Source organism: Vidua chalybeata, chromosome 7 (genome assembly GCF_026979565.1).
Source record: "Vidua chalybeata isolate OUT-0048 chromosome 7, bVidCha1 merged haplotype, whole genome shotgun sequence".
Classification (NCBI taxonomy): domain Eukaryota; kingdom Metazoa; phylum Chordata; class Aves; order Passeriformes; family Viduidae; genus Vidua; species Vidua chalybeata.
In genome coordinates this window covers 31,764,207-31,790,654 of record NC_071536.1, presented here as the reverse complement: position 1 = coordinate 31,790,654, position 26,448 = coordinate 31,764,207, and the positions used below count along the sequence as shown (strand labels likewise).

The window sequence follows — 26,448 nt, the reverse complement described above, 5'->3', positions numbered from 1 at the left end:
CAAATCTTCTTATGCCTGAGAAAGCTCCAGCAGAAGTTTATGGTAGCAGAACCATAAAATCAAGCTTGGAGCAATATATAATTGCAGGAGACTATATGCTTGAGACCACTGATTTAAGCAGAACCAAGTAAAACCTCAGTGCCTTCAATTACAGGCACTTGAAATGTCCTGCCTGTCGCAAGCATTTCCAGGGAGGAATGAGACAGAAGGGAAGCTTTATCATTACAGCCTTGGCATTTACTCACAAAAACATCATACACCTCTCCTGCTTATTGCTAACAACACTTCAGTGGCTTCTGGGAGTGTTTCATCCCCAGAGACAAAAGGGAAATTTGACCCTCGCAGCTAAAATGACTCAAGGACCTCATATCACTCAAAAGGAGGCTGGGGGAAAAAAAGGAGTAAAAAGCAGCTTAGTCTTGTGCTGAGCCCTCAATGAACCTCTGGAGGGTTTCTTACTGCTAAAGAGGAAAGGGTACTGCAAAAGGAAGGTGAAGAGCAGCAGTGCTGACTTCTAGAGTGGGAACTTCAGGGTAATCTATTCTAGCAATTCCTCTCTCTTCTCTTCTCCCCTTCACCAGCTCACCATTAATCTGCCAGGTCCTCCTTAGTCAAGGTGGCAGAGGGAAAAGAAAGTTTTAAATCACATGTCCTTCCCCCAGCAAGGCAAATGAAGGCCAACCACTCTAAATAACTGTGTTTTATTAATAGGATATTTACAACACTTAATGATGCTTTGGCATTTTTCTGTAATGGTCAACGCATTTTTTTCCCCCTGGAAGACTTTTAAATTAAGCCACATTTTTTGTTTTGCTCTGGCTTCCACCTGAAACACTCCTCTGGGTCAGAGATATTTACAACATGGATGGTTAGAAAACAGCTTAGAAGGAATAGGCAGGTGAAGAATAACACTTCTCCTAACCTGAGCTTTAATAGGTTTTCAGAGGGCTTTAATACATATTTCCAAGTGTGAATGTGAGTACACTCCTTTGGCCTCGCTGACACTGTGCTCTATCAGGCGAGGCAGGTGAAGGGGAACAGAGACATAGAGAAAGCAAAGAGCACCATTTAACCCAACTATACAAGTTATATTTGAATAAGCTTTCCTTGGCTCTCAAGCTCTATCAAGTCCACAAAGATTCTCCAAGCAAGAGAAAGAACAGAAGGTGGGAAAGGAAGACTCACCAGGAGAAAGCCTCAGTTTAAGTGATTTGATTTATTCATAACAGCCAGCCCCACCATGGCCACACAAAGGACAATGCAGGGGCTCTGTTATTGCTGCCTCTCTGTAATAGATTTATGTTGCATTAATTTTCCTGATCACAGAAGTTATCACAGTAAGAGAACAGATTTTGCTCTTATGCTGTCTCTTCTTCTCCCATTGACAGGAATAAGATGGGCAAGTCAGAAACTGGCCAGTGTTAGAAAGTGTAGCCACAGCCAGGAAAGCCCTTAACCAAGAAAACATCACAAAATTAGTGACAAAAGCACATTTCATGTGCGAGCTGTTGGAACTCAACGATAGTGCAGCAAATGCATTTCAGAGATCAGTAAGGAACAAATAAAGGTGACCAAAGCAAAGCATCACCACTGGGACTCCGCCTGCCTCTTCAAGGCTGAAGCACCCATTAACTGCAGGGCTCAGGAAGATGCCCAGTAACTTTCCAGTGAGTTCTGCTTCCTGAGGTCCATGATGTTACACATTAGGTGCCCAAATTGAAGGAAGACTGGAATGAGGTTAAAGCTATTAACCTTCAAAGACACGGGAAAGTCTAATCACAAATCTGGAGGAAGAGAGGAGAAAGTAGAAGGAATACAGTAGAAGTTGTTTCCTATGAGTTTCTCTCCTGCAGAATATGAGGTTGTAAAAGGCTCCTTCTAGTTGGCAGACAGAATTTTTCTCCTGGTAAGAGAAAAACCAATATAAGACATGTTTTTAAATAAAGTAATTGATTAAAGTTAGTTTTTCTTTTACACCTGATTAGACCAAAAAGCTACATCTGAGAGGTTTGACAGCCCTTGGATCTCGTGAGCAGCACATCGATTGGCTGCATGTTAAATTTAACAAAATAAAGCCAAGTTCAAAGCTCTGCAGACATGCACAGCAAGGAGCAGGGCTGCCAGAACACCACCTGTAGGTGAGCAGTCCATGGGGACCACATCCCTGTGTACACAGCACACCTGGGAGCCAGAGCAGCACTCTGCTCTGCTGAGCTGCAGCACATGCACATGCAGCCCACAGTGCTTGTTTTGTTGCATTTATGCAAGCAAAGATATACACGGCACTAATAGCTAGAGATTAACATAATTTCTCAGTATTCAAGATTGCTGTCTTATGTCTCCCAGCTTCCAGAGGGAAACTCAGCCTGCAGCCATGAGATATGCCAGGAGCAGTGGATTTTGATCACATTCCCAGTATTCAGGCACGAGACACTAATGTCTTCTTATTCAGTGATTATGCCATCTTTTGTTGTAAAATCCTAAGTTGTACTTATTCAGCACATTCTGTCGGTCACTTTGTGCCCAGCCTGAGCCCACCCAGTGGGAGCACCAAGGGCACTGTAAGCCCTGAAGAGCTCGTGCATGACAGCTTTTGTTATTTTGTGATGTTTTCTTGGTTAAGGGCTTACCTGGGTGTGACTACACTGTCTAACACTGGCCACAGCTTCTGACTTGCCCATCTTATTCCTGTCACCGGGAGGAGAAGAGACAGCATAAGAGCAACAGGGGATGAGCCAGCAGGTGCCTCCTGCAGGCCCCCAGGCTCTGCAGAGCTGCAGTTGTGAGAGTGATGCACTGAGGTCTCCAAGGCAAGCTAAACATCCACCCATTCCTCCAACAGGAAATCTGAAATCCACCCTGCGAGGCATGGGGCAGAAACTGCTTAATTCTGCAAGGAGACTCAGTCGTTGCTGGGAGGTACCACAAGCTCCTGCAGCCCAGAACTCAGGCTGGCTGCTGCTGGAGGCAGCAAGGGAGGGAGGAAAAGCCAGCCCCGGCTCTGGGACAATGTCAGTGTTTGCATTTAACCCCTTTCTGACCTCTGTGTAAAATGAAGGTGCCTGGAAGCAAAGCAGAAATAGTAATGAAACAGTTCATTGCTCAGTTCACAGTAAGCAAGGACATCAGAAACTTTCACTACAGAAGGCAGCAGCCACAGTCAGATCAGTCTATTTGATGTTTGAATTAGAGGTTAAGGGCGGAGGAAAAGGAGACTCTCGTTGTTTGTGATAAAACTCATCCTTCTCTCTGGATGCTGCTAAGCCATCCCTGGCAGGGATGGACTTTCATCCCTGGCTCAGACTTCTGAAGAACAAATCTTTTTGCATTTTGAATGCAGCAGATGGTATGCCTTTACAAAACTGGCCTCCAGGGAAGATACCTCTAAAATCCCTTCCTGCAAGGACTTCACTCTCTCCTGCCTCCCCCCCCAAATCACTCAGTCCAGGCTCTGTGTAATGTGGGACAAAAGCATCTGCCTTTCCTTTGGCAATTGCATTGTGTTATGCTATTAAGAAATATGCCCAATCTGCCTTCTTTTCAGCTCAGTATATTGTACTTCTCCTAGATTGATGGATACCTCAGACCAAATAGTTCTGCATGGCCTAGGCTGGGGTAATTGGATTACATTTATGTGAAACCCAGACATTCTCAGGGGTGATTTTCTTTTTCAGACTGCCATTAGAGTCCCAAGGAAAGCAAGTACAAAAGCCTAAACTAATCTCACATTAAACAGGATTTTTTTTTTGATTGAGTTGTGCAGTGCAGTTGACTTTTAATAGGAATTCCACATCTAAGAGACTAAAAAATCCCCAAACTCATAACCCCAAAGGAAGGACTTCAAACCATGAGAAATGAGGAAATCTGCATTAATGCCCACACAAGTGCTCGGGCTCACCCTGCAGTGCCCCTGGGTGCTGGCAGCTGGTAATTCACACAGTGACAAAATCCAGGGTAATTGACTCTACTGTAACAAATAAAATACACTTACAAAGAGTCTGAAATTATTACCACAATGGTGTGCAAGTGTCTGAGGCACAGGGAGAAGGCACAGCTTGGAGAAGGTCACTCAGTGAGGCCATGGAGGAGCTGGGATCAGAACCTGAGTCTCAGACCCTGAAGCCAAGGGCAAATGCATTTATGGCTGGCAAGATGTCCTGGGAAGATAAGCTGGCAAGGTACTGGCAAACTCACTGTTCTAACTTTGCTGTGGCAGTGGAAGAGGAAAAAGCCTCAATCTTGAACATAAAAAAACCCAAAGATACTTGTGACACATTTTGAGTTAAATATTTTGAATGGCTGCTGTGGCCAAGGATTCATTTGGATGTGCCTGCAAGGACACACAGGGCACAACCAAACCTGGACAGTGAGAAAATGCAGCAATCGCTCCTCATTCCCAGCAGAGGGGTGTCCTCACAGCACCTGGATCTGCACCCTGTGGCTGGCCCAGGACCAAGGAGATTTCTTTGAACTCTGTGATTTCCAAAATGTAAATAACCATTTTGTCCTCTGACAGGATTTTGTTAGTATTTCCCAAGGGAGAAGATATTCTTGCTTGAAAATGCAATTCAGAAAACACTTTCAAGGCTACTCTGAAGCAGAGGGGAGAACATTCTTTCACAGACATGAGGGGTATTAACTATTTTCCATTATCTTACTAATTGTCTCATAACATCCCAGCAGCGTTTATTTTTCTTAGTGCAATGCAACTGAATTACATCTGAATGGGGAGTAATTAAACTAGTTAGCTCTTTTTATTTTGCCTCCCTTGCAGACACAGACCTAATTTGGGTTCATCTTGAATGCTGTTGCTATAATATGAGCTGTACTTGGAGCTGAACAACAGAGGACGTGGAGTAGTAGTTTAACCTGCAGGGAAAAGAAACACGGAAAAATCCAAGATAAATGGAATCAGAAAGGCTCCTCTGACTGGATTAGAATCTTTTCCTTCAGAGCACAAGACCTTCAGCTGGGAAACTATGGATTGCGTCTCAGAAATTAGCTAATTTGTAGTTTTTTGCCTGTGCTTGTAGCCTGGACCAGAAGCAGTGATGGGGCCTGCAAAGAGAGTGATCAGGAGGGGGGAATGAGCCCAGAAATGGATGCAGAGATCTCACAGAAGTGTCACAGAGGCAGCAGGCTGAGAGCCAAACCACACTGCACAGGTACCTCCTGCTGTCGGTGCAGGCAGCACCAGTGACCAGAGTTCAGCTTGGTTCAAATGCACAGAGGTGCTGATTTCAGCCAGGTCTTACACTGCAGTGGAAGGTCACTCTGCTCAGCTGCTGGCCCTGGGAGAGCCACAGTGCTAGGAGCAGCTCTTTTCCTTCACCTCTCCTCTCACACAGAGGCACTTTTCTGTTCCCCAAGCACCCACGGACAAATGAGCACCCAGTGAGTGCCTGCGCTGGCTGAGCTGCCCCACGTGCACACACCGAGTTTGGTGTGGCTTGGGGCACCCCCAGCACTCTCACAGACTTTTCCTTGGGAGGGTGTGACATCTTTCAGCCTGGATTTCTTTTCCCTCTTGGCATCACCGAGTTTGTCATTCAGTCAATGGTTGATGTCATTTTTATGTTTGGAGAGGAAATTAGTCAGAGCTCAAGGATAAAGCAGCAGTGATTTCTGATACCCCACAGGTACAGAGAAATGACATTACTGTGTATTTGTGGGAGTTAAGATGTGTCACCACGGATGTGCCACAACCCTGAGAGCCCCATAACTGGGCTGTGCCCTCAGTTCTTCCTTCTCTCTGCCCTAGATGGATTTGCTATTTATGGGGTGGGAGGAACAGGGCACACCTCAGCTGTTGATTCTGCAGATAAGAAAATACCTTTTGGCTTTATCTTCTTGACATACTTGAGGCTTCCTTTTCCCAAGTGATCAACTATTTTGTGACCAATCTTTGTGACCAAAATAACTAAACAACAAAATTGTTGGTATAAATACCTCCTGTTTGATGAGAAAAAAAAAAACCCTCCCCACTCCCCATCCCTTTCCTTCCTGCTCCCTCCCTATAAATGCCTGGTCACCCCACACTCAGCCCCACTTCAGATAATAATGGGGAATAGAGAAGCACAGGAGGAAGGACAGGATGAGAACTAAAATGCTGAAGAAATGGAAGAAATTTCTTCTTTCATCAGGAGATTTTCTACCAAAAACAAACAGAGACTTTTTTTCTTTTTTGGGGTTTTTAAGGACAGCCCTTGAGCTCAAGCCTAGAACTTAAATGAGAATCAAGGAGAGCTGGTTTTAAATCAATCTGTTAAAATCCATTCCAGAATAAGCTGCTTACATGGTTTGTACAAGTCATGTACAAATGGGAAGAAGGAAAATCTAGCACTGGAAGCCATAGGAAGAAGCTTGTTGGACCGTGCATACCTTATTGAAAAAAACAGGATGTAGAGAGTAACTAGCCCAGCAAATTACTTTTGGTTTAAATGTGGTGTTTCTAAATTTGCTCCAAACTGAAAAAACCCTGTTAATTTTAAAACATTATTCTTAAAACGGAGCAACAAAACAAACTCAGTCTTACATGGTAAAGATCTATATAGCTTGGTATCATTAAGAATATTTTCTGTAAGAAATAGAGCAATATGACAGTGAATGTATCATTGACAAATTTACCTATAGATCTGTATTATGACAAACATAAAAATCTATCTACACTACAATACAGCTCTTCATAATAGGTTTTGATAGCTGAATATATAGAAGCTGTCATGAATACAAATGGAGGGAAACCTGCTTTCCAGCTATTCTGCAACACAAATCTTTTTGTGTGTCACTGAAATAATTTCTGCTGCTTTTTAAAAGAAAAGAAAAAGATACTGGGAGTGTACTCCTGTTTCCAGCTACACCATTTGAAGCTCTCATCCAATTTTTCTATAGCAAAAGCACAGAGAACCTGAGGGCAGAGTCCCTGAGTGTAAGGGCTACAAATTTAGCAAAGTTATTGCTAGTAAACATGTTTATTTCACAGGGTGTAAAGAACAGAATTTATATTGTTAAATATTATTGTAGTGATGATGTCATTGGGACAGAACAACTTAAGGTAGGGGCTGGGGGAATTACATTTAATCCTATTTACTTTTTATTTTGGGTGAAGAAGGAAGAAAAGCAGTGTTCAGCATTACTGAGCAGTGACAAAACTGCTGTTCCATAACTGTGAAGGGCTAAAAGTAGCTATCTTTTTAGAACCCTCATTACAAGCAAGTTAAATAAAAAATAAGCCTGGCCATACTGTAAGCAAAATATATACATGCACTTCGGTGTGTGGTGGTGAGGCATGGAAAAAGTGTTTCAAAAAGAAAAACCTTCACTGGTTCTCCAAAAGAAACAGAGGCAGCTGGACAGCAGGATAAAAATCTGAAGTTGTAAAAGCTTTAGTTGAACTCGGAATCCAGACTTATGAAAGGAATAAAATCTTTACTATGCTGTGGATGGGCAATTTCCCATAAAGAAAATCTTCTCCTGTCCAGTGCTTTCTGTTATTAATACTTACTGTGTTTCAGATTATCTTCATCTGTAACCCTTTAGAAGTAATACAGCTTTATGAAGCTGGCACCTCTTTCTCTAACCAGGGAATTAAAAATTCCTCTTAGGCTGGGCTCCAAAACCAGAGTGCTGACAATATTAGCCCTTCCTCAATCACACTGTGCACACACCTCTGGTCAACAGACTTGGGGCTGTTTTCAGGCAACTGTTCTGCCTGCTGGAGGAAGAGCACAAGAGCCATAAAAAATCCCATTATGGCTGGGATGTAAGAGAGAGCTATAGATTTTATGCACATATTGCATTCCTGGCATATAGCATTTTATAATATAAGCTACAAAGAGGATGTTGTCTTTGAAGCATAAAGTGGTGGGCACTTGGCTGTCACTTTGGTCTTTTGGGCATCCAAGGGGAAAACAACCTCTCTCAAATTGAGTTGGTTGTCAATTGGCTGATGAGAAGCTCAAAATTACCCAAAAATGTGCACTTCCAGCCCAGAAAGCCCAAACCACATCCCAGGCTGCATCAAAAGAAACATGACCAGCAGGGCAAGGGAGGTGATCCTGCCCCTCCACTCCCATGAGACCCCACCTGGAGCTCTGGGGCCCCAGCATCAGAAGAATGTGGAGTTTTTGGAGTGATTCTAGAGAAACACAAAGAAAATCAAAGCATTTTGGTTTTCTCTGTAACCCGGTTTAATGCTGGGTGACCCTGCCCATAGAGGACAGTTGAAAAGAGATTGTCTTTAAGGTCCATTACAACCCAAAACATTCCACAATTCTATGAAATCACAGCCTATATAATCCCATTTTCCACGAATAAACTATGAAATTAAAGGCAGGGAAGACTTCAAAGAAATTCCCTGTATTATCTGCAGGTACATACCCATACACTGCTGTTCAGCCAGCTGGGGAGAAAGAGATTGCAGGTAGGGCAAAAAGGAAACCAGTCTCCAAAAACTGTTTAATTACTCATTTTTGGACTCAAATCAAGTGTAATGAGTAAACTGCATGCCTTTTTCCCATTTAGAGATCCCACATGTTTGTTCAGTGCTGATTGACCTAGAACTGGTATATTGGTGGGAGACAGAAAAAGGAGGGGAAAGGAGAGAGAGGTCTCAGCTTAATTTCTTCACATATGGATATCATGGGCTCAGAAAACCTCCACTATTAGCTTCAGATGATGGTCTTTTCAAAAGTCCAAAGTATGTGTGCAGCAAGCATTGAAGTGACACAGCACTCCCAGAAGTGGCTGCTCCTGTGGAGTGAGGTGTGCCTGAATTAAACTGCGCGGTTTCTCCGCTCTCTTAATTCCATCAGGTTCCTGTGCACATGAAACTGCGTATTAGGAATTATCCAACTCAGGATACTCTATGATTCCATAAGGCCTACACTCCACGTGCCATGGGATGCTTACCCTCCTAAATGCAGAAAGTTTAATGCACCAGTGTGTCTGAATGTGCAGCTCTATGAACAGACAAAGCTGCAGGCTGTCCCTGTGTTATTCCAAGAGACAATCAGACAAAACAGACTCACCCAGGAGAGCTGCAGTCAGTCCATTTGGAAATACAAATGCCCATCAATGACAAACCAGAGACTCTCTAAAGCAAATAGTTGGCTCAAGATGGGAAAAAAAAAGCCTCCCAACAGCTCCACGCTCAAGTGAAAGAGAGGAAGTGCTTAAAGCAGAAAAGTCCCATATCTAAAAGAGATAAAAATGAAGACTCTTCAAATGCAGATCAGGGAGAGATGAGGTTTTGTAACACTGCCAAGGGAAAAATATAAACGGGCTGCACTTCAGAGCCTCAGCGCAAGTTATATTAAGGAATTTTCTTCAGAGAAGCAAAGCCTTTGTCTAGTCTAATCTGCAAATACACAGAAGTTATTTTACCTCTGAGCAGCTACAAGCTGGTGCAAATAATCCTCTTCATCTTCCAACACCAGCATCAGAGGTGGCTGACAATGAACGTCTACTAGCAGCATTTCTTGCTACTCAAATCCATCTGCCTTTGATGGCTTACTGCAGCTCATTTTCATCTAGTAACCCATGATCAACATCTTAAAAAATGCAACACATGTTGGAGCTCCTGGTAATCATGAGCTCCTCAAACATAAATAATTGCTGTTACAATGAAGATTCTTGTATGTGCATTTTCAGGAAATGCTAAAACTTGCTACATAGTTGTCATGGAGCCTCTGGTTCTCAGAAGCATCTGGGCCACTTTTGTAAATAAACATTTCTTATCTAGTTTCAAAATATTTGGTATATGCACTTAAAATGTAACTGCTCTGTTAATAAACGTTAGAGGAGATCAACTTTATATGTCAAATTTCCTTCTCCTCATTCTTTCTGACTCTATGTAGATTTTGTACATTTTGACATAGAAATTATTGGTTCTTGTCTGCACAGGGCATCGACAGCAGGACCTGGTCTCAGACTGGGCTCCAAAACACTGTTTTGTGATAAATAAACTGCCAGTTACAAAACCGAAGTACCCACATTTATATAACTCGGTGCTGCTTCTGCTAATTCTGAAGAGGCTGCCCAATGTCATTGTTGTCAGAAGCTGGTGGTTCTAAATGAGGAGCATACAGGTGCTTTGAATTTTTTTAACTTGTTATTATGGCATAATAGGTTGCTTGCAGATTTAAATTTTATTCATGAATTGTCTGCACACCTGCAAAATGTAGGAGATTTATTTTAGCTTGTCTTTTTACAACTGGTCTGAGGATGAAATGCAACTTTGCCATAAAGTTCACCAGCTGCAAAATTTTTCTTCTTCTGTCCCATAATACTCCTTAGATGAGGTTAAGTGCATTAGCAGGGAAGTTTCAGAGCAGATTCTTTTTTATTTTCTCCCAGCTTTTAAGTGGTGTATGTTCCTCCCTGGGTACCTACACAGAACTTGCAAATACTAATGAGAGGTGTGTGTGTGTTCCTGTGGGAAGGCAGACCTAATACTGAAACTCTGCTCTGCTAGGTGCTCACGTCAACAGTTTCATTTGTTTTGGCTAGAAGTGTCTATGATTTAGTCATTAATCTCAAAATAGAATTTTCACACTGAAGTTTGATAGTAAATCTAAAATGGTGCTACTACATTTAAAATATAATAATGTGTTTAAGAATCTCACAATTTCTTTTCCTCCACAGTTTTACACGCCTTTAGGGACGACTACCAAGCATGAGGAAATAAAGTGCTCCCAGCCCAAAGAATACTTCAATTATACCTTAAATTATGTAAACCTACTGAGTAACTTTTAACCAGGTTAAAGGTGTTTCTGTCCAACAGCCAGCTTATTAAAGTTTTAAAAAGGGACAACAAGGAACAAGCCTGAAAAATCTCCACACCCTCACAGCTCATGACTGCAGCCAGAGTCAGCTCACTTTTCTGCCTGTCCTTCCACGCCCTGAGGACAGGTGGTTGGAGAAAAAAGAAGATGCAATTTTTGCAAGGATGGACCTAGAGAGAGCAACTTAACCTGCTTGGCATTACTAACAACACAGCCTCTACAGGCAAGTGGGGAATAAATTCTCATTAGCCCAACATAACAGGCAAGGCTAAAGCATACAAGTCACTTTATGATGATCTGCTGGAAAATAACTGTCAGCCATAGCACCCTGATCCACCTGGTGTCACAATAAAGAAAAGTGGCTTCGCCCGTGTTAAATTTTATATGAAAAACTGTTTTGTTCTGCTCAAGCTATCAATTTCTAATTTAATTATGCTGAATATTGAATTTTACTTGTGCAAACACAAATTGTCAATACATTATTTCATTCCTAAGGATTTTAGGTCCGTTCCTCTAAGACGATGCATCACAGTTTATTGAATATCCATAGCATTGACCAATTTTTCTTCTTTGCCCGTATACCAGAATTACTTACTGTAAAAAACTTATTTTAACACTCAGATGATGACAAAGATATGTCCCCAATGTTATTTCAAGGATATACTTAAAAAGCCCCCAAACTTTTAGTAATAAATAAGTTGCATGTTCATAGGATAGAAAGCAGAATAATCACTCAACTGCTTTAAATAAATTGTGGTACCCTAATGCTAATCAGCTTTAGTAACCTCAAAAAAAAGGAAGTGAATGTACATTCATTTATATTCATTAACTAGGCAGGTTTTCTATTTCAGGAAAGCAGAAGGGTTATCATGAGACTTTTGTTTCTATTCCTCCCATAGAACATCAGTCTTTGCATCAAAAGCATGATGTTTCACTTTAAACAGATTTTTTCATGCCTCAGAATTTTCTCCTCAAAATCACAATGAGCAAAAATGATCAGAACCATTGATACATTAGAATAGTAAGAAAATTAAATAAAGAAGATTTGAACCCTAGGGACACTTGGATTTCTTAGTGCTGCTTCAAGGGATAAAGAATTTGAAAATCGTGATGTAAAGATGGCAATTATTTCTGACCTGAAATGACTTGAAAGCAGAGTTCAGTAGAGTTCAGTCAGCAAGATTTTTGTCACCCTAAGTCTGAAATGCTTTTAGCCCTACTGAATTCAGTGTGGTGCTCTCCAGTGAACACTGACAAGAGTGATGTTTGCCCCACTCTCCAAGCTCTTGGGGCTTTTGCTGGACAGGTCTTTTCCCAAAAGGTGCCTGATTCTGCTCAAAGACTTAACCAAGCAAGCCAAACCCCCACCCTCCTGCTCAGTGAGAGCAACGTGCCTTGAGGTGTGGCAAGTGGATTGGTGAGAATGGCTACCCTAATCAGTCAATACTCCCCATGTAAATATGTTTATATACACACATCTGGGGTATCTATAGACACGGACCATTTCAGCACTCCCTTGTGTCAAAAAGTCACATTTTGTGGCCACATGGGCCCTCAGGGAAGCAGAGATGGTGTATCTCTCAGCTAGCTGCTCCTTTTGAGCTGACTCCAGGTACTGGGCCTTGCATGCCAAGGTCAAATGCCACAACATGTATACTCTTAAGGGAGGGTTTGCTGATCAGTGTCAATCAGAGGGTAAAATATTTCTTCAATGCAAGAGTAAAACCCAGGTCATCTTGGCTTCTCTTGAGCCATTCAGTGCAGCTCACCAACTGCTTTCTTCTGCAGGACAGGCTAGTGGGCAAGAGAGGCAAGGAGCACACCATAAATTCACTTTCAGAGTGAGAAAAAACCCTTCCCAAAGACTGCTTTGCATTCCAAGGCAAAGAGAATGAGAAAACAAAGCATCACGAGACATCACAGAAAAATACATATTTTCCTCTTGTCTTTTTGGTTCTTAATTTGGAGGGGTGCTTCGATTTGGTTGGTTCATTTGGTTTGGGTTTGGGGTTTTTTGTTATTTTTAAGGCAGTTCTTCATTAGAATGTAGCAGAGCATCCTGCTATGGATGAAGCACAGTGGCCAAGGGGTCAGGCTATCAGTTTGCAGTAATATAAGACAATTCAAGTGAAATATCTGAAAGACAGAAAATAAAATGCAGAGCTTTATTACTAAGAAGGTGAACCAGAAAATAGCATACAAAGAAATACAGGCAATTCAGTAGTAAGGAGAGAGGGAAATTCGCCTAAGCACTGCCATGGACAGGAGTCAGACATAACGAGAAGGACTATTCCCTAAGACTACTTGGACCAACAACAAATACCTTTAATTTTCACTGATGCCTATTAAATTGAATTAATGCAGTGGAGCTGTCTCGTACCCCAAGAAGCCCCTGGCACAAGTGCCAGCTCCAAGAGCAGAGAATTCCTCTCTGGTTTCCATTCCCAAGCAGAAACATCCGTGTTTCATGGAAGGCTTGCAGGAGCCCACTGTGGCTCCCTGACACTGGCCATGCAGTGTGGGCAAGCTGCCTTCCTCCTGACATCTTAACAAATTCAGGAGCAATTCTTCACCTTGATTGCTAAAGACTAAAAGCAAAACAACCATAATCAATTACAGCATTCAAGGCCCAGGAGGAAATTTTAAAACGAGCTCTCAAGGTCAGGGATTCAGTGGAAATAGATCCTTGCTGACAAGAGGCAGAGCTTCCCTGAGCTGGTGGCTACATCTGCAGGACAACTGCACCATGTGCATTTTCAGCACGTCAGAGAAGCAAACAGGAACACGTGGAGCTGATTGGCAGCACACAGAAGGGTTAACCCTCAATTTCATGACAGAACTTAACCCAAATAAGGTCTATGATATCGAGTCTAAAGGGAAAAGAAATCAATTCTGGTTCCCATGGGGAGGATTTCACCACTTGATTAGAGAAAGAAATGAATCTTTAAAGCATACTTACAGGAAAGGTATTTTCCATTTGCATGAAAGATGGGTATGGCTGCATCCCAAGTTAATGAAATCAAGTCTTCTGTGCCTGTTTGAGGATTTCATCTATTTGAATTATGCAAATATCAAATATAGCTTCATTGTATAAAACTTCAAAATGAGAACACTATCCATAATATCCATGGGGGCCAAAATTATATCCCCACTTCCCAAACTTAACATTGTTTCATTGAAGGCCAGAAAGAGGTTGTGAGTTTGTCCTACCGCATTGTGTTCCAGCTGTGACAGTCAATTTAGAGGACATTCCTGCCTGTCAGCAAATAAACATTAAGTCATTTCAAATTTCACCTCCATTTGATAAGGTTAAAGCAATTCTCTCGTGGAGATAGGGGCTCAGAGGCAGGGTTTTGAGTGGTAGTCATCAGGCACAGGGAGGCTGACAGCCACGTGGGCTCGGAGGAGGGCACCAGGGCAGCCTGGCAGAGTGCATCTGGGCAGCAAGAGGAGGAGCAGCACAGGGATATCTTACCCTCGATTCGGAGACCAAAACATGCAGGAAATGGCTCCTTCACCTACAGGCAGAGATCTGGATGTGCACCAAGGGAGACTTGTGTGGTCCCAGGCCACCTTTTTCAAAATTCCCTTTTGGAAAAAGGTATTTGAAAGGCATCTGAATGTTCAGCTTGCTTAGGCTTGCTGGACCTTGCAAGTTCACCAGTCTCCCAAAGGAAGATACAGAGACACACAGGCCACACCAAGAAGCACCAAATATGACTTTTGCATTCCAGTCTTTTCCTTCCAAACCAGCAAAGTCCTTGGCTTTATGGCCAGAGATGTGTTTCCACTCCCAGCACAGGCAACCACACCACAGACTTGCAGAAATTATCACATTCTGTACCCCAAAAACTGAATTAGTTAGGTCTTTCTCTCCACTTGCAAAACTGTCCCTGGCCATGTCCTTCTCATGATTAGAAATTTTCTCATTTCTGTCTGTGCTCATTCATGGTCCCTGTAGACCTATTAGTTCTTGTGCCAATGCTCTCATTTAGATCAATGCAGAGAACATGGCAGTATTTTGTAATATCAGAGTGTTTGCACTGTAGGACAATGTTTCCTAAATTGTCAATATGTTCTTAGTAGTAGAAAAGAATGCATTCAGATGTTGGCTTGGACCAGGAGACAAATAGAAAGGGGACATTTAAATTCCAAGTTGCTATCAAAAAGCTTTTTGGAATTCAGTAGACGTGTACATGAGCAGGAGGCAGGAAAAGGGAAGGGAATCCAGCCAATGGAAAGCTTCAGTGTCCAGACATTAACTTCAAACAATGAGTTCCCAAGGCTGCCTCCAAGTACACCAGGTGGGGAAAAATTTCCAAGAAAGGGCACAAGGGAAGCACTGAAGGCAAGAAGAGGAATACAGTCACAAACCTCCACAGACACAGACACTGATCCAGCTGAGGGGGGGGTGGCCCTTTGTGCCCACCAGAGCAGCAGTTTCAGAAGAACTTTATCATTTTGCTCTTCTATTGCTGTTTTTTGGTTGGTTCTTTTTATAGTAAATCTATACTCAGCATGGATTTAAAGCTCTTTAAATATGGACTTAATCAAGAGTACTACAACTTTCAGATTCAAGTCTCTAAGCTGAAGAGGAAGGTGTGCAGGCTGGAGGGAACGTTCTTGCTCTGAAACTGTAAGCAATTGCAAACTGCTTGACTTAAACAGGCTGGGCTCCTTGGGCAGTGTCTGAACATGCTTAACATGCCAGGCTTAACTCATTGCACAGTGAGATCAGACTGATTGTGCCCAGAGTCGCTCTGCATGTGGCTGTTTCTCAATCCCTTTTGCAAGGTTTTCAAACTAGGGTATAAACCAGGTCTTCTCCTCTTCCCTTGGCACTCACTGCCCCACTGTACAGATAACTCAGAGCCAGCTGAATTCTTCTGTTTGCTACATTAAACAATGCAACCTCTTTTTAGCTTCTATTAAAGATCTATCTCTCCATTCTCCAGCCACCTTGGTAGCCTTTTTTTCCTCCAACCTCAATATGGGCACTTACACATTGCATTTTTTCAAAAGTTCAAGTTTAAAAATAAATACATTCTAAACTATTAAGCTTCAGTAGCTAAGTTACTCCTCTACAATCATCATCCAAGATTTCAAAAGTTTGTGTATGCCTGAAAATGCCAATACATGCTTTTACACACTTTGGCAGAAGCTGATGCCATCATTACTAGCACTAAGGCTTAGGTATTTTGGCTTTCAAGACAAAACAGTCCCTTAAACACCATCTTATGAACACAACCCATTTCACCCATTTTAGACAAGCATTTCTTTGAAGCAATCAGAAAGGTCTGTTAAGTAAACCTGTGACAGAAAGTCAGAAGGCTTTTAGCAATTTCACTGTCTGAAGGACAAGGGCAAGCACCAGCATGCTTGCTTTTGACTTCTGTTTGACCTTCATCACACAACTGGTTCTTATCTCATGGTTAAAACCTGACATGTTAACAGTTGTGTTCACAAGAAAGACTGTTTGAATATCTGTGTACTCTGTTGCTGACGTACTGCAACCTTTAGCTACCTTAAAAGTTTTATTCTGATTTTTGGTTCAGTCTTAGCAGATTCAAGAACTCTCTTCTATAGAAATTTTTGAGCATTACTAAGAGATTCAGCTGGTGGGGACTTTCATTCTCAGTGTCTTTAAGGGACAAATGTCAGCTTTCTTTTCAAACTCAGGGAGCTCAAAAGTTGTCTTTATTGGAAAGAGAGACAATGTGAGGCACAGGAATTGTAACATCAGCAATACTGGAGCTTATCAAGCAAGACACATTTTGGTGTACACACAACAGAGGTAACATACCCAGAAATGAACACCTTTTTTTCTTTAAAAGTTTACATTTTAGGGGCAAAAGGATGTGGGAAAAAATAACCAAAATTTGAGCGAGAGCATTTCAATCCCTTTTTTTTCTCTTGTCTACTCAAAATTTTTGTTCTACCATCTTAAAAAGCTCATGTTCCTGTTCCTGGCTGAAGGCAGACAGATTGCATGCCTGGTTTTGCATATACAGAAAGTTTCATATTGAAAGCAGACCTACTGGGACAGACCTAGGACTCATCTGCCCATTAATTTCTCTCTGTGATGATCCCACATAGAGATCTGCAGGAGAAGGAACAGGGGAATTTTCCTGTTCTATTCACACCAAGGTCTTGGCAGTATCAGGAGTTTCTAGAGTGGAGATTTTATCTTGTTCTTGTCAGCACTATCCTTCAAGGTTATATTTAACCTCTTTTAGGATCTCATTTTTATGTCTGGCTTCCACAACAGCGAGTTTCACAATTTAAATTTTGTGCCTTAGGTTAAAAGGGCAGTTACAGCAGTAACTGCAGTTACAGCAATTAGAAGAATAATATAGATTATTATTTTATATAATTATTATATAGAAGACATAGGTATATACTGAACTCCTGGGATTTGGTTATGAAGGAGCAATTAAGAAAGTTTTCTAATATTTCTTCAAATCAAGATCACCTTCAGCAGCACCATACCAGTCACACCACGAAAAGTCTGGGCATGAGGTGTCTGCTCATTTAGCTGTGTAAGACAATCATTACACTGAACAAAAAGCAAGCTAGCAATAATATATGGAGGAGCAAATCAAGGTGGATTTGCAGAAATGCTGTGTGAGCAGCGACAAAGTATTTACACTACCCTCTGAAAGGGGCTGAGCTCTTTTGCAAGGTTCAGCTAGAGATTGGAGCAGATGCTGCCTAATCAAACATGGGAAAAGAAAACCATTTACAGTGAGGACAAGGATAGATGGCTAAGAAATGTTATCTTCTCTAATGAACCCCTGCTGGTTTTATACTGATGATTAAAGTTTCGTTTCCTGGTAATTGTTACACATGTGCCCCTGTTTGCAGGTGGTTGTCAAGTGCTTTCTGAGCACTCACAGAACTTTCCCTGCATGCTACTGTAACAACATCCACCTGCTGATGGATCCCCAACTCTAACCTCATATCTGCATTTCAACTTAATTTCCTTATTCTAAAAATTGATAAGAACAAAAATGTTGTGTGCTTTTAAGAGGGAATTAATGCAACAACGAGAAGCTCACAGACAGATGAAGAGGAAACATGGAAAAGTTAGCTCATCACAGTACCAGATCTCTTTCTCAGTTTCACCTTTCCTTGAAAGTCACAATTCATAAGATTAAAAGGTTCTTGGCACACTCATTTAATCCATAATATTCTGGCCTTGATATTACTCATTCATGAATAGCAGAGATCAGAAGGATAACTGCTTTCTCACCTAAGCAGTATAAGCTTATGAGACCATCAAAAAAGGCTGGAAAACTGCTACAGCACCTTGTGCCAAATAGAATTTGAAATCTCTGTTTATCTTCAATGGTTTAGGAACTCACCTGCTACAATGAAAGGGAAGAAGTCTTTAAAATACTGGTCAGTTCTCAGTTTCTTACACAAATGTTGCCTCCAGTAAACCAAGAGGTTATGTAGGATAATCACAGAACCATAGAATGATTTGGGTTGGAAGGGACTGTAAAGCTCATCTTGCTTCAACCCCCTGCCATGGACAGGGACACCTTCCATCAGACCAGGCTGCTCCAGGTCCTGTCTAACCTGGCCTTGGACACTTGTCCAAGTCCTTTGGAAGGCACCCTGTCCTTCAGGAGTGTCGACCACATCACTCAGCTTGGTGTCATCTGCAGATGTGCTGAGGGTGCACTCAGTGTGACACCCGGTGTCATTAAGATAATAAATAACAAAATTGAAAGCTTCACTAACAAATGCACAGATATTAAAGTTCTTCCCCATTAAAAATCACAGGCTTGCAATCATTGTTAAAAGATAATGGCCCCAACATCAGATAGGAAAACAAAAGATTTAATTACAGGAGATGTGGTATAATTTGAATATGAAACAACAGAGGATTAGATAATGCATTTAGCTTTCACATGTGAAGATTCCAATAAATTATCTGTCAGCTTCCCACAAATGACTCCTACCTACTGAAACTGGGGAGTTGCAAGAGCAATCTACATTTGAGATGGCATCTTGCTCCGAAGAGAGAGCAAGAAAACAGAGAAACTGGGAAATTAATGCTAAAGACATTAATCTCTTGACCAAAGAATAAGGGCAGCAGAAGTTAATCCATTTCATACCTGTAGCAAGATCTGTGTTTCTCCACTTGGAGAGAAATAAATCTTCCTGCTTTCTTATCCACTCTGAAGAAAAAGACATTTCCCAAGGCTTCTACTTTGAAGAAAACATCTTGGGGAGGGTTTGCCATGATACAGAGTGTATCTTTCAGAAACTGAGGTGACACAGGCTGTCCTCAACTCCAAAGGCAGCAGAGCCCTGCCTGTTTCTTGGCTCAGCTTGCCACAGTGAGGGATATTGCCTGAGCTTCCCTAATTCCTTCTCTTAGCATTTACCTAGGAGTGCCAGAAGAATCAAGGGCCACTAGGTTTATTAACTACAGCTTGTAAGAGAGAAAGAGAGAGAGATTAGTAATATTAAGTTTAGGGCCAACACGGGTAATGGTCCTTAATGAGGCTTAAGGACTTTGGGCAGCTCTAAGTATAGGGCAGAAGTACTTCAGGAATCTTAGCTGGGCACTCATTCTCTGGGCAGCACAGATGCTGAAGCACAAAGAATCAAAGCTGCAAGTCCCTACAGAGCAGGTGAAATCCCAGCTTCCTTGTGGGCACAGGGTGAAAGACAGAAGCATGGCCACAAATAACAAAGCACCAGTAAAGCACTCATTGTGCTCATGGGCTTCCCATGCAAAACCAGAACTCAGGCGTCCCCAGAGACCCTATCTGCCAAGGTATCATATATAGGGAATTATGTGAATTACATTAGTGGTGAATCTGCTCCTCTGACTACAGTATTTGCAGGGTGAGGTTGTTTTCAAAGCTGCAGACTTGTCATGCTGAAGCAATTTTTAAGTACTCTAATGCAAAGTGTAATCACAGATTGATTTTTCCATTAAAACTACAAAAATCTTAAATACCTTGGGGGTGCTGGCCTCAATTAGTCCCTATTCTTCGATTCTATTTCTCTTGGTGTTGTTTTGCCATCCCTCAGTGTAGGAGGAAAGGGAGAGTGTCCACTTATGCCGAAAGCACAATCTTCTATTACATGAGTCCAGTTAAAAGCAGGGATAGATAAATTGCTTTCTGTACAATAGGGAGGAAAATTATGCTGGCTCTCCCTGTGTTCCTTTTTAAATTGCTGTGTGGGAAACCTGAACATATAGATGTCAGATGTCTGGATTTTGGAAGTTTGCCTTGAGTCTATTTTACCGTGGGTTTTTTTTTTTTAAACTGACAGAAGTTCCCCCGCTCTTCAGAGGAGATTGTACACAATTGGCCTGAGAAGCCATCATCCCTCAATGCAGCCTTTCCATTGTCACCTGTTGAATAGCTGAGCTTCAGCTTTGTGCTACCAGCACTCAACAGCACTGATTGGTTTTGTCACTGACACCAGGTTAATGCTTTTGCAGAGAAGAGGAAGACAAATTTTACCGAACACCAGCAGGAAAATAATTTGCTTTTATCACTTTTCCAAGAAGCAGGACCTAAAAGAAAAAACTTACTAGATACAGAGAGTGGATGCCCCAGACCCTGGTCTCTTGGTCTAAGTGTCCACCCATTTCAGTGCACTGAGCCTTCACTTGTCTTGTGGAATTGAAAGCCCTGCTCAGGAAAACATATGGATGGAATCACCATAGAAAACACAGAGAGATTAAAATCATATCCAGCTTACAGTGTGCTTATCTTCAGACACGTCTGCAGCAAGGTGCCTGAAGAAAGGCAGCTCGATGGAATGATTAAAGAAATGAACCAAGAGGAGTCAATGAAGCTGAGTTTAAAGAACGTGGGCTGGAGCTGTGTTCTGGAATCTCATAAATTAGGTTATTCTTTTAATTTTTGCTTATCCCTAACCCTTAGCTTTTTCAGTAGGGAAAAACCCAGCCAAAATCCAGCCTATGAAGAAGCACCTAATTTTCCTGTAACAGAAGTCTATTGTCGAATTACAGCATGCCTGAGTCATATCTAGATGACAACCATGCATTTTTCACAACTACTTGAAGTACTCTGAAGTGATTTGCCAAGTGCCTTACAAAATACACTTCTTCAGTGATCTTTGGAGAGGCCATTCCTACACATAATACCTTTATTCTGAGCAGAGCATTAAACTGCCAGCAGCAGTATATGGGAAGAAAATGGTGCTCTATCTGAAGTTCTAAGAGATCCTTTGAAGTTCTGAGTCAAGGTTTTATCTAGATTCAGCTAATGGCTCAGTAAAGCTGGTCATGGTGTTTACAGAGGCTTTGGTGCTGTTATAGAATAGCCTGGCATTGCTTTAACAGCCACCAAAAAAGTGGCATGGCCTTGGTCAGGTCTGACTTACTTCCTGCTGCTGCCTAGCTTTTCCAGCCTTTCCATTCTGCCTTTTTTTTTTTTTTTTTTTTTCCCATGGCACTCACCAGTGTCAGCTGCTCTTGCCCTGTAAAGCAGACCTGCCCTGAAGCTGTCTGTACCATATCACACCACAGGAAACCACCACTGCCACTGCCTTCAGGTTGACACTCAGTGTATTGGACACACTTAAGTGTTACACCACATTATAAAAATTAAAAACCTCCACTACACTGCCTTTCTCAGATGAAGGCAGTACTGTAGGTTATAACAAATTCCCTTGCCTGCTTATTAAAAGAGCTGTAGGATATCTGCTGTCCAGGCAAAATTCATCCTTCATCAGATGGTCCCAAAGCAGAAAAGTTGCAGTTCTGTAGAGGTGGGAAAGAGAGAACAGTGGGAATTTCCTGCCTCACATGTCCCAGGGGAGCTGATGGTGCTGGATGGTACCAACAGGGCCTCCAGCTGGGCAGGTCCAGCATCAGCTCCGGCTCCTGCAGACTGCTGCAGCTACAGCAGTGCTTTAATGCACCTCCACCAACGCTTCCATAGCAGTCAGATCACTTTGATATTTCTCTCTTCTGGATGGAACATCTCAGGAAGGACAGATGCTTCATCATGGACAGGAGGTAGAAAAATGCTCCCGGATGTCAACTGGCAAAGCACCCACCATGCCCAGCAGCCCCACTCAGCAGATCTGTGGAAACAGAGGAGTGCTGCTCCAAAGGGCCAGTTGGAAGTGTATAATACAGAGAAAGAGGATGTGGCAGCACTAATGGACTCTTATTTCAATGTCTGTACTGTGGTAGGCTTGAGGCTGCTTTATGCAAAATGATCAAGGCTTGTAGCAGAAGCTCAAACTGAAGCTGCCAAGGGAAACATCACTGAAGCTTTAGAACCTAAACCTTTTTCAGCTGTGATCATCAGAACTCACTTTGTTGTAGAGTCAGGCCCAGTGTGATGACAAACCACACAGCTGGTTTTGTACAAATGTGCTTCTGGACAATGAAGATTGGTGTAGCCATGGCCAGTGAGCAGGCACTGCTGGTGGTGCCCTCCCTCCAGCAGCTCATCCCATACTGCTCCCCTTTCCCAGCGTTAACACTTCCTAAAGATTCTTAACTTTCAGCTATAGAAGCATTCTTTTTGTAAGACTTATAATTATTGCACTAGTTGGAGCTCTCTTTTATAGAATCCTTCCTTTACATTCCCTTTCCGTGTTTGCTACAATCCACTTATAACATTCATAATTATAAGATATATGCTCTCCAAACCCACCTTTTCTTGAGAGCTCTCTGCTACAGTGCAGGGGCCTCAGCTCAGGTGTTGGAGCAGCCAGAGGTCCCCAGTGACACCTTGTGACCATTTAGGTGGTCACTGCCTTCATGGCCATAGGAGAAAGACAAGATCAAGTAGCCACAAAGACTAAATTGATCCCTGTCAGGGTGGGTCAAGCGTATTAAGAGGTTTTAAAAAATGTTAAAAGCTTGCATTTCATGAAAGAGCCAAGTGTTTTCTGACTTATTTCAGCTACCCAGTTTCTGCAGTGGTGTCACCCCATCCAGAGCCCCTCCTGCAAGCATCAACACCATCTGTGGCAAGTAATCTTTCACTTTCAACATTTACAATTAATTTCCATGAATGTTCTCGAGTGCCACACAATAACATGACACTAAAAAAGCATTAGTTCCTCCCGGTGTCATCCTCTACTTAGCTTTTTCTCATAGTCAGATTTATGATTTTAATCTCTGTTTTATAGAACTTATCACTTTTAACAACCAGAAGAAAATGCTAAATTGTTTTTATTGCCGTTAGATGTACAAAGACACGATGCTATATACCATCATTTACATTTCACATTAAAAGTGAAATATGCTGTGAATGTGCAAGTATTGGTTTTAATTTGACCCATCTGTTAAATGAAAAACAAAGAGGACTTCTAAATCACAATATTTAAATTTAGCAATTTGTAAACAATTTATATGTTCATTTCTTCTGGGTTAAAACTGCCTTAAAGCATCACTGTTATGAAATCTCCAAATTAAATTGCTTTGCATTGTTCTTAGAAATGCAAGGCAGAGTTTCTTCCTCCTCAGTTTATTAATTTATTCCCCAAGCCAAGTAAATTAGCAAGACTTGTATTAAGAGTCTTGCCACTAAAATAATTTTGGGGAATTCACACAAGTATCTCCTGCCTCCAGAAAGCTGAGAGTACAATGGAAGTGTCAGATACACTGGGTGGCAAATTCCCTTATCATAAAGGGCAAACCAGCTGCTTTCATTTATTCAGCACTTTTCCAAGCAGCACTGCATCTCTTATTCCATGCTGGAGTACTAGGAAGAATAATCAAGAAGGGGAGGAAAAGTCCTGGCAATTTACCTTCCCCTCTCAACCTAGCCAGGACTTAAATCTTAGGTTTGGCTTTAATGTAGCTGTGGTAATGTACAAGGGGAGGGAGATCCACACATATCTAAGGATCCCCCAGGCAGCACTTCAGGAGCAGACCTCTTCTTTGTGCCACAGGTGTGTTTAGCTCCACTGCTGAGCCTGAACCCCAGAAATCCATACTGGAGCAAGGGACACAGAGCTCTTTTAACAAACCACAGATGGGGCCTGTCCACAACTTCGGAGAGGAGATGATTTCTTCATTTTCATGCCAGCTTCATGGCCTGACACGGACCATGGCAAAAGCAGGACTAGATGAGGAAGCAGAGAATCCTCAGGGGAAAAAAAATATTGAAAAGTAGGAAAAAAATAATACAAAATCTAATCTACTTAAAGTTGTAGAAGTGGACAGATGCATGAATTTCAGGTCCTTCTCTGCCATATCAGTCAGAGCACCAAAAAGCAGCACAGAAATACTGTGTCTACTGTACATTCCTACCCTAGATGGTTCATTTATTATATCCAGCATCACAATAAGCGACCCAACAAAACAGGGACTAACAGTAATGCAGGCAGGACATGATTAAGGGTGCCTATAAGACTATCAACAAATGTGGAGACTGCATGGATCACTGCCCAGAAAGATTCCAAGCTGGTGGAATGACAGCTCGATTAGTTTTTTGTCTGATGAATGTGGCGAGAGAGATCAGAATCAAACATAATTTCAGGGTTACAGGCCTTCAAATAAAACCAGAGAAAAAAAAAATTCCAAGAGGGCAACCGCAATATGTGAGACCACCAAATCAACTCTCCAGTCCAGCCTCCTTAACGCTCACATGCAGCACAGCCACAAGTGCTGAGGCTGAGAACTCGCCAAGGAGCATCCTGAATTAACAGGGAAATGCCTTCAGAGAGAGACAAGCTTGAGATCTTGCAAGACGGTCTTCCCTCCCATCAGCAGCCTTACTAAATATACACTCATATTTGTAATTTAGTGGGAAAACATCCAAGTAGAGCTACTTTCTATCCAGGCAACTGTTGCCTATTCCTACCCCAAAGGTCAAGATGCAACAGCCTGTCACCCATATTGCTGCATGTAGGCATGTAATAAAATCCAACAAAAATAGCAGACAGTAAGTGGATTTTTCCTCCTTTTTCCCTCCCACCTGTTCTAATGACAAAAAGAACCAAAAACATACAGAAACATCAGGCTTCTTAAATGTATCATCGCAACCAAAAGTATTATCCCTCATTTTGTACCACTTTCAAAGCCTTTGGGAGAGCTTGGTGGGTGAGATAAAAACAGAGGTTTCTGGAAAAGTGGAAAGGGGGTAGGGGAGGGAGGGGAGGCAGAGTAGGACATGGCTCTTACCCAGGAATAAAGTGATCTGTCTCCTGGAGCTCTTGCCCTCCGAACTTTCACTTTTCCTTAGGTACTGCTCCTGGTGCTGTAGTCCACCCTTCACTGCCACTGTCCCTTTCTTGTGGATCATCAGGGCTTGCATCATGCTGTGGCACATGAAGGTGACAGATCCCAGCACGACGATGTACACAGCAAAGGCGCTGAAGATGCTGGCTTGAAACAGAGACCACTTGGAGGAGAGGCAGGTGCAGATGGTCATGTTGTGCTTCAGCTCAGGAATGTAGTGCCTGGGAGTAGGTTTGACACAGGAACTCTTTCTCTCGTAGCCCTCAATGATCTCCAGGGGATATTCTGTGCCCATGGCAAAGAGCAGGGGCAGAGCCACAATGACAGATGTGCCCCAGACAAAGGCAATGAGCAGCTTCACCGTGCGGGGTCCAGACACAGCCTTGAACCTGAAGGGGTGGCAGATGGCCACGTACCTCTCAAAGCTGAGCGTGGCCACGTGCAGCACGGTGGCATAGCTGCAGGCTTCAAAGAGGAAGTAGTAGAGCTTGCAGGCAATGTTGCCATTGGGGGTAGAAAAGGGGCTCCAGATGGCACTGAAGAATTCCACAGGCATGCCCAGCAGGATGACCAGCAGGTCAGAGCAGGCCAGGCTCACCATGTGGTCAGTGACCTCCTTCTGCAGGTAGCCTTTCCTCTGCAGGATCCTGGTGACTTTGATGGTGATGCTGTTGCCCAAGAGGCCCGCGACAAAGATGCAGATATAGATTAAGGCCAAGGTGATCTTGACCCACAGAGCCACCTCAAACTCCGGGACATGGCTGTGGTCAATGAGAAGAGAACAGTCTGAGGTGGGTGTCTCTCCTGCCATGAGCAGTCCCAGGGTAGAGGATGTGCTCTCCTGCCCTCTCCAACTTTCAAGCTCTCAGCAAACAGACCCGTCCTCACTTTGCCCCTCTCCCCGAGCCACACATGTCCGAGCAGTCAGGTATAATGAGTGTGTCTCAACCAGCCACACCTGTGGGATTTGTTGGTTTGTGAGCAACAGCCTCTGAGTCAGTAAGTTAAACAGGAAAACATTTCAGCTCTTACCTTTCTTTATAGCAAACACCTCTTGCGCTTTTTGGATTTTCGTCCTCCTTTCTCCACAGGGTGAAGCCTCTGTTCTCTAGCCCTTCATGGTGTGAACTGCTCTGCTTTCCACGCTTGCCTGTTTCCCAGCAAGCAAAGCAGCTTTTGGTCCTGGCCCCAGCAGAAAGAAGTCAGAGTCTGTGTGGTTAACTGTTAACCATTAACTAAAATCTTGGCTATCCTTAGTCATTGGCAGCCCAGCAGGTTTCAAGAGAGGGAAAAAATAAAAAAAGCAAGCCCCTCATATCTGAAAGTCACTTCCTGTCACAGGAAAAGGTGTTTCTCCTAAAACTGTGGTTTGGTTGTCAGGCTGAGTGTGTGAATGGCACTGAAGAGAAAGTATCTCCTCATGAGTTTAACATTCCCTGGGCTTCAGACTTCACTGCTGCA

The 26,448-nt window shown here is 42.6% G+C and overlaps 1 protein-coding gene across 1 annotated transcript in view; it reads right to left on the bottom strand.

Annotated features, from left to right (window-relative positions):
• The window catches only part of GPR39 (G protein-coupled receptor 39), a 73,069-nt gene extending 47,130 nt beyond the window's left edge, over positions 1–25,939 (bottom strand). The window contains exons 1-3 of the mRNA XM_053948447.1: positions 24,931–25,939; positions 13,744–13,818; positions 13,358–13,372 (exon numbers count right to left, since the gene is read on the bottom strand). Of these exons, the coding sequence (XP_053804422.1) occupies positions 13,358–13,372; positions 13,744–13,818; positions 24,931–25,798 (958 nt within the window). The 5' untranslated portion in view covers positions 25,799–25,939. The remainder of the gene's footprint in view (positions 1–13,357; positions 13,373–13,743; positions 13,819–24,930) is intronic.
• Between the last annotated feature and the right edge of the window lie 509 nt (positions 25,940–26,448).